The sequence below is a fragment of the Orcinus orca genome, chromosome 5 (assembly GCF_937001465.1).
Source record: "Orcinus orca chromosome 5, mOrcOrc1.1, whole genome shotgun sequence".
Classification (NCBI taxonomy): domain Eukaryota; kingdom Metazoa; phylum Chordata; class Mammalia; order Artiodactyla; family Delphinidae; genus Orcinus; species Orcinus orca.
The window spans coordinates 71,983,559-71,995,788 of record NC_064563.1 but is presented as its reverse complement, the minus strand read 5'-3'; the positions used below and the strand labels follow the sequence as shown (position 1 = coordinate 71,995,788).

General features: G+C 38.4%; 1 protein-coding gene across 3 annotated transcripts in view; it reads right to left on the bottom strand.

Moving 5' to 3' along the window:
* Positions 1–12,230, bottom strand: part of IL1RAP (interleukin 1 receptor accessory protein) — a 124,856-nt gene that overhangs the window by 78,270 nt on the left and 34,356 nt on the right. For all 3 annotated transcript variants that reach the window (XM_004278753.4, XM_033403711.2, XM_033403709.2), the window contains exon 2: positions 2,513–2,577. In XM_004278753.4, the coding sequence (XP_004278801.1) occupies positions 2,513–2,576 (64 nt within the window). In that variant the 5' untranslated portion in view covers position 2,577. The remainder of the gene's footprint in view (positions 1–2,512; positions 2,578–12,230) is intronic.

The following is a 12,230-nucleotide window of genomic DNA, read 5'->3' as shown; positions in this document are numbered from 1 at the left end:
CAAAAAGAGCCTCATGAAAGACCAACCAGTCTACTGTCATCTACCTCGTTGTAAGAGGCATATGCACGAGAGGTTGGTTGATCCCCCAGTATGTGCATTGATCCCTTTTTCCTCTCATAGCCCAGAGCCAGTTGCCCCTTTTATTTTTGTCAACAACACTTCCTTTTTGTTCCTCTCCCTCCAACTAGGAAGTACATCACTGACACAGACACAATATACCTTTTCATAAGGAAGGCAAATAAACATGGGCCAGATGGGCTGAGGGCATTACAACATGTTTCCTGCTCCCATGGTGACTCAATGGGGCTGGTATGAGAACTAATCTTATTCAAGAAATCAGCTTCCCTAGCAGAATTATGAGTCAGTTCCTGGGTAGAAATCTCATTTTCCAACAACATTTGAGGGGGTGGGGTGGGGGCCCGTTGGATGGATTACAGTAAAAGTCATTCAGAAAACAACGCGGCCAGGACCAGTAGGGAGGCACCAGCACTAACCAACCACTAACTTCTGAAACTTCATTGATCTCTAACAAGAGGAACAAGGTCATCTCCCCCTTTTCCTTCAAGGTGGGAACATAAAACCACATTGATGAATTGCCGGCATGAATCCAAACAAGTTCCATTATAAAATTAACCAATCTGGGCAAAAAAGGATGTGAAACACTTTTTCATCCATTTTACATATATGTATTTGTAGATATATGCATATATATGTATAAATATAAAAGTTGAGTTCCTATTCTGTCTATATGTCAATCTTTACTCCAAGTGTTTGGGTAACAAACAAAATGGACAAGTCCCTGTCCTTAGGGAGCTTAAAAACAGAGAAATAGGGAGGGATGGATGAAAAGGAGGGAAAGAGAAGGAAAGAAAGGAGAGGAGGATGGGGGTTGGGGAGGAAAAAGAAAAGGAAGAAGGTGGAAGGGAAGGAGAAGAAAAGGAGGAGGAGAAAAAAGAAAGAGTTAATATAGTGTCAAGAAATAATGAGTGTTATGAAGAAAACTAAAGCAGGATAGAGGAATAGAGAGTGATTGACAGGGCTATTTTAGTTAAGATGGTTAAGGAAGGCCTCTGTAAGAAGATATCAGTCAAGGATAGAACTAAATCAAATAAGAACAAACAACAATCAGGCGTTATATTCAGCATATTTAAAAACCAGGACATCAGGACACCGGCCAGTCAAATGGGACACTCACTCAAGCAGGACAGATGCTGGTCTAAACAGCCAGTAGAGTTGTACACTAGTGCATCCCAGCTGAATATCAGCTCTGCTTATAATATATCTTTTCCTCTGTGAAGCCTCCAAGGGCCAACAAGGTTAGAAGTTATCGCTCCTTCTCTTGGCTTTGAGCTGTACTCTGTCCTAATTATACCCCTCCTTTAGTGCTATCATTGGTTTCCAATAAAATGCCTTAAGTGGTGTAGCAAAACTGAAACACACCCAGAAAAGATCTTCAGGATGGTAGGAGGGCTCAAATCCATGCCATGTGAAGAACAGTTGAAGGCATGTATTGGACAACATGGTCATGGTTTTATGACCACTGTTTTAACATCTCTGACAGCCTGTCACATAGAAGAGGAAATAAAGCAATGATATTCAAAGTATGGTCCATGGTCTTCAGGGAAATTATACATGGCAAGCTTTTTTTTAAATGAAGATACCTTAGTTCCCTGAATTAAAATTAGAGAATCATGGGATTAGGTATTTTCTATTTAAATCCAGTAGTTGAACCAAAGAAATATATGGATATGATGAGACAAATTTCAGTTATATGTACTAAAAAATTTCTAAGAATTTGATCAGTCCAAAGACATAATGGGCTAAAATTCGATGATCACTAGTTAGAGGTACCATAGAATGGTTCTGAGCAGTACCTCTGAAGATGAGACGAGACCTGCAAGGACAGACTTTCAAGTCCCCTGTAACTCTGAGGTCATATGATCCAAGTCCATGATAACTGAGTTTGGTTATTTAAACTCAGTAAAGATTTTGGCTGACTCTTCTTATGCTTATGAAGCAACATCCAAAGAAAGAATGAGCCTAATGACCGGTTCTTTCTTTCCTATATGGAAGCAGTAGACAAAACCCCATCTTTATCTACTTGTTTCTATAAGGTATCAGTGGACTGGTACCACTGAGGCTTTCTCCACCACTGGCTCAAGTTTGGAAAACAGGGTCATACTACCATCACTGTCATTTCTTTTCCCATAGGACCTGAGGTAAGGGGAAGAAATAGGATTCTAGTTGGCTTGGATGTGAAGGTGATGGAAAATTCCTATAATTAGAAAGTGCACTCCCCCCAGTGCACTTTGTTCCATGAAGACGAAAGATATCAGTAGTTCCTCCCGGCACCAAAATTCTATAATTCTGTCAAATATAAGATTCCATGTTACCAAAGAAGTCAGTGGAAATAAACAACGTTATGTTCTCTTAACTCATTTTCAGAAAGACTTGAGACATTACCCTATGTGTGAGTTGCATTTTAATAGATTGTCAAAAGACATTCACTTACCTGAGGCATCACTTTGCAGGATCCCATAGAAGTAGAGACTCATTACACACCACAGAAGTCCCATCCTGTCAATATAAATACAGAGGTAAGGAGAGTACTTATTACTCTCAAGTGCTTAAATAATATTCGTACATATGCATGCTGACTATTGACTAGGAACTGTTCTAAGAATTTTACAATATTAACACACTTAATTGTCAGAACCAACCAGTAAGATAGGCTTTTTTCATCCCCATATTGCAGATAAGAAAACTGAGACACGTGTAAATAACATACCCAAGAACCTGTGGCTAGAAAGTGGTAGAGTAATGATCAAATTCCAGTAGCCTGGCTCTAGAACGGCCTCTTAATCACTGAACTCTAACTGCCTACTAAAAAAATATTTTTTTGGATTTTTTTCATCAGAGTTGAATTTCTGGTAGATGAGTTTGTTCTTATTACCCTTCATCATATTCTCTTGTTTATTCCCAATTGGAAATATTTTATAATCCAGACAGTTTTCCTTCTTAGTGATGAATAGAAAGTCTACAAAGACTGGATTCAGACTTGGTTTGCAGTCGACCATACTCTGAATTTATAGTAAGGGGAAATGTATAATCCTCATGCCCTGCTGTGCCTGCTCTTATCTTCTCATTCGAAGAGACGAATGATGAGGCTGAATTCCAATTTCTGTGATCTTTAGCCTTTCTGTTGATAACCAGCTGAAACAGCCAACTAGAAAGAACGATGCCCTTATATTTGGTTGTGTGATCTTTAATGCAGAAGGGCTGGAGATTTAACAACTCTGTGAAATATTTCTTTCCCTACTACTCTAGACATATCTGGCCCCCGATAAAACTGCTGTGGGGTTATAAATACTGAAACCTGAATATTACTGATAAATTCCATACTTAAGACTTCCACTCTCTGTTTTGAACACAACAGCCATACTGGGTGCTTACATTGGTCTTGGTAACTTGTCCAGGCCATATTTCTAGTAGGTGACAGAGATGAGATTTATATCCACACCTGGAAAACTACAAGTCTGTTATCCTAAACGTTAGCCTATGTCACAAGTTTCACAACCACAGGAACCCAGTAGTCTAAAAAGGTCAAAGGGATATTTAATAAGCAGGGTAATATTAACAGCATTTGAAATGGGACATTTTGAAGAGCACTACACTGAAACAAAAGGTACCTTTTGGACAGTACCAAAAGGTACAGTCCAAAACGGTACTGTCCAAGCAATCCAGAGTGTGTGGTCACTTTAAAGGACAATGCAAGTTTCCAACATCGGTCACCTCTCTTGACCACACATCACCAAAATCTCTACTGTTCTTCTTCTTTAGCATGATTGCACACAAATCACAGGAGAGTATATTATATCTTAAACAACTATTTTATCTCAGAAATTAAATGTCTCTTTCTTAACGCTACCATTCCCTTCCAGTTCTTATACCATTAACTTAGGGAGTTCTCTCCATTAGTCATTCATTAATTCAATAAAACATGTATTGAACACTTTCTGTTCACAAGTTGCTATGATATAATCACAGGGGTCACTGGCAAGCAAGATGCAGGGCTGTTACCCCCAGTAGAGGAGATAAACCACATGCAAACCACTGCAGCAAAAGCAACTTTGAATAATATACATGCAGAGGCACTCTAGGATATTCAAAGATTTATCGGAAGTTCTAGCGCTAAGCAGACTCTAGCAGGGACTTAAAATGTGTACAAGAAATAACTGCAACACAAAGTAATGTGGTAAAAATAGTCAGAGAGGGGCCAATAACCGCTATTGAAGATTAGCCAAAGAAAGAGATTACTCCAGCTAAGGCAGTCAAAGAAGACTAAACCCAAGAGGTAGCTTTGAACTGAGCAAGAACTGGTTGGGAAATTTAGAATTGAGGCAGAAGAAAAATGTGGGGAAAAGAAACTCAGTGGAGAACAATGCTCAAAGAGGAAAGCATGGAACATAAATAGGAAATAGTCTATAAATAATTCAGCTTGACTCAAGCACAGGGTATTAGAAAAAGAACTATAGAAGATTTTGTTGGAAAGCAGGGGGTTTTAGGATCAGAATATTGCAAGGTCTTGAACAGTAGGCTAAGAACTTACGATTTCATTTAAACAGAAAATAGGGAATCACTGAAATTTTCTGATTAGAGGAATGATATGATCATCAAATTATGCCATATGGAGAGCATTCTTCCAGGCACATATTGGATGGATCGCCACTAAATTCTGTCTTATAATCACTGTGGCTCCTGAGTCATCACAATAATTGTTATCCTCATAGTTCTGTGTCATCTAAGAACTTGATCGACATTCTACCTATGTCCTCATCCAAGTCATTAATAAAAGTAATTAATCATTCTGTATAATCCTTGTCAACAGAGAGCAACCGGACATTTAACTGCCGATTCAGGGCAGGGTAATCTCAGTTCCAGTACTCAGCTATGCTAAGGCACTCCAGCCTTCCAAATTGCTTTTGGCTATTAAAAAAAAAAGACTCACACCTCTAGATTTTCCCAATTTGCCTGTTTATAAGCTTCTGAGCTCCTACGGCAACACTTAGAAGACATTCTAATTAATGTGATTGAGAGTCTTAATTGATAATTCCATGAGTAACTGGATTATACTTGAGGAAGCAAGGAGTCAGGTCACCAAGATAAAGCTGATCTAACTTGTGTGCAAACACAAATCCAGGGTCAGTCCTGCCCTGTGATGAATTAGAATAAAGCAGACTGAAAAGAAAATGTGATTGTGCAGGCTGGTTTTGACAGACTGAAGGTATCAATGTTAGTGTCTGGTCTGAAACCTCTCTGGGAAGACTGATTCATTTAACCTTTTTTTTTTCTTTTTTGGCTGCACGGCAAAGCACACAGAACTTCCCCGACCAGGGATAGAACCCATCGTATTCCCTGCAGTGGAAGCACGGAATCTTAACCACTGGACCACCAGGGAAGTCCGGTAATACACTTTTGATTCTTATTTCTTGTGGGGAGGGGGCACTGGGTATTTTCAGACATGAAGAAACTGTCAGAAAAGCAAGGGAATCTGTCTAATAATGCATGGTTTCTCATGTTCTGAAGTACTACCTAGTTTTAGATTATTGTGATGGGGTTTAACAGCCCCTGCCCTTGCTTCAGATGATTGGAACCTACATATAATAAATTCCCAAGTCAGCCTTCCCTGCATTATCCATTTTATTTACGATATGATCATTTTTGCACTTCCCCTTAGATATTAGTACTTCTCTCATATTTAATGCCATTGTTTCCTAGTATAATGTCTGTACCATCTAGCAAGAAGTTTCAAATACATAATTAGTTCTATGCAATCAACATAATGTTGGGACTTCCCAGGCGGTCCAGTGGTTAAGACTTTGCCTTCCAACGCAGGGGGTGCGGGTTCGATCCCTGGTCAGGGATCTAAGATCCCACATGCCTTGCAGCCAAAAAACATAAAAGAGAAGCAATCATTTAATAAATTCAATAAAGACTTTAAAAATGGTCCACATGAAAAAAACCTTTAAAAAAAAACCCATGATGTTAATAATGATTGTTATCATATACTTTAACATCTATCCTAGCAAATCAATATTTCTAGTGTCTGCATTCTCTAGGGTTATTAAGCTTCAAGATTTCCTTACCCCTGGGTCAGCCCTGACCACTAGATTTTCTCACTGAGCCAGGAGATAACAGGCTGAAACTAGGTTTGCTACCCCAAGGCTAGTATTACCTCTGGATCACCATTTGCTCAGCCTTCCTTCTGTACAACCGCATTCACAAGGCCACAAGACTGGATTCATCCATCAGTTTCCTAATTCCACATGCAGCTCCACAATCAGATCATAGGCACTCTTTGAATCCCAGCAACCTGGTTGGAGCTTGGCCCTTCAACCTGGTGCTTATCAGTACGCTGTTCCAAGAGCCTGCATTTTTTTCCCTATAAGGTCCTACTCCAAGCTGGATTAACCTCCTACAACCATGAAGCTTTATCTGCTTCATTCCTGGTTGACAGATACCCTTTGCTTTTACCTGCTCACTGAATACCTGGACATAAACATCAAGGCACAAACCCTAAATGGTCATCCCCAAATTGGCCCTGCAGCCAAATCACTTCCTTGCGTCCTAATTCCATCTAGGTCTTTCCTTTACCTTTCTCTAACTTTCTGATAAAGTTTGAGTGGGTCTCGCTTCTATGTCGACCTAAGATATGACAAACAAGCTTTTGAAGGACACAGGAGAAGTTATTAATTACTCCATTTTACAGAAAAAGAGAATAAATCGGAGTTATTTTCTTCATCAATCTTTTAACTAATTTATAGCTTTTGAACCAAAAAAGAATTCTTGTGCAGAATATTTCCGAATCTAATATTTATTAATAAACCAAAGTTTCAGCAAAGTGACACAGAATGCTCTGAATCTGGGTAAGATGAAGTAAGCGTACGGCACATTGTCTTTCTTAATGAATGTAACTATAAACCTGGACAGAGTGCATGGAGCAACTTTTTGAGGATTCTAAAAAGGAAAAATTAGCACATTCTTTTCAAGTATACATAAGCATTCACCACAATATTATGCACCATAAATAAAACCTTAACAAATGTTAAAGAATTCAAAGTACATTCTCTGAACATAGAATTAAACTATAAATATACATAAATAACAGGAAAATTCTCCAAACACTTAGAAATTAAGGGATATACTTCTAAATAATCCATGAGACAAAGACATAATCTCAAGGGAGATTAGATAACATTTTGTATTGAACAAAATTGAAAATCCAACATACCAAAATGCATGGGATGCAATTAAAGCAGTGCTTAGAGAAAAATTTGCTGTATTAAAAGCTCACAATAAAAAGAAGAAAGATCTCAAGAAAATCATCTAATCTTTCACCTTAAGAACCTACAAAAGGAAGAGAAAATTAAATCAAGCAAGCAAAATGAGGGAAATAATGAAGAGTAGAGATCAAAGATTTTAAAATCAGAAATAACATAAGCATAGAAAAAAATAATAAAACCAAAAGTTGGTTCTTTGAAAAGAACAATAAAATTGCTAAACCTTTAACCAGGAGAACGAACAAGGAAAGAATAACACATATCACTAATATCAGTAATGAAAGAGGGTACCTCACTACACAGGCATTATAACTGTCATAAGGCAATACTAAAAATTCTAGGCACATAAATTCCACAATTTAGATGAAATGGACCAACATCTTAAAAACCACAAATTACCAAAATTCACCCAAAATTAAATGGACAATCTAAATGGCCCTATATTATTAGAAGAAATTGTATTTGCAGGTAGAAACCTTCTAAAAAGTAAATATCTAAGCTCCAGATGGTTTCACTGGTGAATTCTACCAAACATTTTAAGGATTAATAATGTCACTTCTACATAATTTCTTCCAGAAAATAAAAGAGGACATAACGGTTCTCAATTTACGTAATGAGATCAATATTGCTCTGATTACAAAACCTACCACAGACAGCACAAGAAAACAAATTGACAGATATCCCACAACCAAGCAGAGTTTCTCCCAGGAATTCAAGGTTGGTTTCAGTATTTTTAAAGTCTGAAGAAGAAAAACCCCATGATCGTATCAATTGATGCAGAAACAATATCTGACAAAATTCAATATCCATTCACGATAAAAACTCTCAGAAAACTAAGAATAGAAGGGAACTTCCTCAAATAGATAAAAAACATCTACAAAAAACCTACAGCTGGTCTTCCCTGGTGGCGCAGTGGTTGAGAGTCCGCCTGCCGATGCAGGGGACATGGGTTCGTGCCCCGGTCTGGAAGGATCCCACATGCCGCGAAGCAGCTGGGCCCATGAGCCATGGCCGCTGAGCCTGCGCGTCCGGAGCCTGCGGCAACGGGAGAGGCCACGACAGTGAGAGGCCCGCGTACCGCAAAAACAAAAAAAAAAACAAAAAAAAAACCTACAGCTAACATTACATCTAATATTGAAAGACTGAATGTTGTTCCACTAACATGAGGAGCAAGGCAAGGAAGTCCATTCTCAGGACTATTCAACATGATTCTAGAAGTCTTACCCAGTGCAATAAGGCTATTCACAGATGACATGATTTTCAACATAGAAAATCCTAAGAAATCTATTAAAAAATGGAACTAAATAAGTATGTTTAGCAAAATCACATCATGTGTAGTCAACACACAAAAATTAAACATATTACTATAGACTAGCAATGAGCAATTGGAAAGAATCTTCTTTTAAAAATACTGGTTACAGGGCTTCCCTGGTGGTCCAGTGGTTGAGAGTCCGCCTGCCGATGCAGGGGACACGGGTTCGTGCCCCGGTCCGGCAGGATCCCACATGCCGCGGAGCGGCTAGGCCCGTGAGCCATGGCTGCTGAGCCTGCGCGTCCGGAGCCTGTGCTCCGCAATGGGAGAGGCTGCAGCAGTGAGAGGCCCGCGTACAGCAAAAAAAAAAAAAAAAAAAAAAAAAAAAAAAAAAAAAATACTGGTTACAATAACTCAAAGAAAATATAAAATGCTTAGCTAAAAAGCCTAACCAAACATGTGCAAAATCGGTTGAAATTTACAAAACGTTGATAAAGAAATGAAAGAACCTAAATAAATGGAAATACGTGGTTGGCAGGATGGCTCCCAATGCTAACCATGTCCTAATCCCTGGAACCTGTTATGTTACCTTACTTGGCAAAATAACTTTAATTAAGGTTATGGACCTTAAAATAGGGAGATTATACTGGATTATTCACATGGGCAGAGAACTTTCTCTGGCTAAAGTCAGAGAGATGCAGCAGAAGAAATGGGAAGCTATAGGCTTTTGATGTTAAAAGATAAATGTAGCAACATATTTTGATGTTAAAAGATAAATGTACAACATATCATGGAATGCCGGTGGCCTTAGAGAACTGAGAGAATTCTCCAACGAACAACCAGTAAGGAAACAGGAACCTCAGGCCTATAGCCACAGGGCATAAATTCTGTCAACAGCTTTGGAAGTGTGTTCTTCCCCAGAGCCTCCAGAAAGGAACACAACCTTGCTGACAATTTGATCACTTTGACTTTAGCCTTGTAAGGCCCTAAGCAGAGAACCAGCTAAACTACACTGTACCTGGACATGTGATTCACAGAAACTCTGATGTAATAAATGGATGTTGCTTTAAGCTACTAAGTGTCTGGTATTTATTACATTGGTAATAGAAAATAATACAAGAGACATACCAGCCTCATGGATTGTAAGACTCCACATAGAAAACATGTCAACTCTCCCCCAAATTACTTGACAGACTTAATGAAATTCCAGTCAAAAATCCTAGCAAGATCTGTTTATAGATACAGACAAGTTGATTCTAAAATTTGTATGGAAAGAGAAATGCCTTAAATATTGAAAACCATTTTGACAAAGAGAAAGAATAAAGTTGTAGGAATCATACTACAAACAACCCAATTTTAAAATGTCACAAGTCTTAAAGAGACACTTTACCAAAAAAGGATATTTAGAAGGCAAATTAATACAAGAAAGGATGTTCAACATTATTAACCATAGGGCAGTGAAAATTAAAGCCACAAAGTGAGATACCACTAAACGCCTTTCAGCATAACTAAAGTAAGAAATATTGACAATACCAAGTGCTGAAGGGAATACAGAACAACTGGAACTCTCCTACTGCTGAGACTACAAAATGGTACAGCCTCTCTGGAAAACAATTTGTCAGTTTCTTATTAAGTTAAGCACACACATACCATAGGATCTAGCAATCCCATTCCTAGCTATTTACTCAAGAGAAAGGGAAACTTATGTTCACACAAAAACCTGTACGTGAATGTTTATAGTAGCTCCATTATTAATTGTCAAAAACTAGAAACAACTCAAATGGCCTTCAAGAGGGAAACGGATAAACAAACCCTGGTACATCCAAAAAATAGATGCTTGCCAGCAGTACATAGCGATGAGCTGCTGACACCAACTGGGATGAACCTCAAAGATACTATGCTGAGTGAAAAAAAAGTCAGTTTCAGTAGGTTACCACCATCCAGGTCCATTTAAATGACATTTCCAAAAAGACAAAGCTAAAGTGACAAAGAACAGATCAGGGGCTAGAGGTAGTACAAGGGTGACTGCAAAGGGACAGCACAAGGGCATCGTTTGGGAGACAGAACAGTTCTCTGTCCTGATTGGGGCAGTGATTAAATAAATGAGTCTATCCATAAGTTAAAATTCATAGAATCGTACTTCCAGAAAAGTCAATTTTATTTCATGTTAATTAAAAAAATATGTTTAAGTGTCATGATTTTTCTTTTTAAAAACTCCACAAATGATTTGTGAACCCCTTTAGACAGTTTAAATAAATGAAAGCTGTTTTAACCCAAATTTGGCTTCTATTTTCAAAGGTCACTTTGAAAATAACACAGTCCTATTGTTAAGTACGAAATGTTCCAAAAAAGTCTAGCAGTAGAGGAACATGGAGAGATCAATGAAACTGTTCTAACTTTCAGCACATCAAGCCAGTGTTGCTAACCTCGATACAACAGAGGACTCAAAGTTTAGAAAACATGAGCACACTCCTCTTAGATACTGCCTTCCCCTTTCTTATTAAATAGCTTCAAAGTGTTTGGAACTCTGAGAGGACATATGTAACATAATATACCACCTGCCACCTTTAGAAGCTTGGAATAGAATGTGAGCAGGTTGATTTCCTTTTGTCCTTTAATATTTTGAATAGCAACATGCTCAGTGGGGTGAGGGAAGAAATGTCATCATTAAGTCTCACCCTTCACAAGAGGGAACTAGAACTAGGTTTTCAGTGGAAAGTGCAATGAACTTGGAGTTCTAAGTTTCACTGTATGATCTTGGACAGCCTGGCAGAAGAGGAGAGAACTATTCACAGCAACCACTTACAGTTATAACCTGGTTACTGTCTTGATGACTAATTTAAAACTGATGTGCTAAGCATTTGTGGACACTTCTTAGTTAGGGCAGGAAGAGTGTTCCAATGTACCTTCTCCCTAGTAGGTGGACAATTTGATGACTAAATGCTCTGTACTTATGGATACTGAGGCTGGAGTTTGCATGGGGTGAAAGAAACTAATACCTACCTTATCAGTTTGTTAGGAGGAGTGTACTTGATAATTCCTGTAGAGTACTTAGCACTGTCCAGGAACATAAATAGCTCCCAGCAAATTCTGGTTGTAATTAACTCTTATTAAATGAGGTCATATATGAGAAACACTTCAGAAACTGTGGAGCTGTAGGCAGATATGAGCTACCATTAATATCATGTACAAAGAATAGACTAAGTTACTTGGTTCAAGTTGACCATTGACCATTGACCATTGGGCAAAATGTGCCATGTCCTACACTTTGCAGGTACTAGGTCCAAGTTCAGTACTCTGTTCCCAAAATATTTCAGAAAAGACAGTCGTGGTTTTAAGTCGGGCCTCTGTACCTTACAGAAAAGCCAAGATGGTTATGATACACTCTACAAAAAACTTGAACTTGGAAAAATCATGGTCCAGATGGTCTCACTTCTCTAGTCCTCAAATCCCTCATTTACAAAATGAAGTGAAAACCTCTGCCCTGATATCGCATAGGGCAGCTGCAGAGGATCAAGTGACGTGACACATGGAAGAATTTAATTATAAAGTGTTACACTGACATAAAGTGTCATGACACTGGTTTTTATTACGAAATGAGATGGGCTGTTTTGTTTTGTTTAGATTTTAAAGAATTT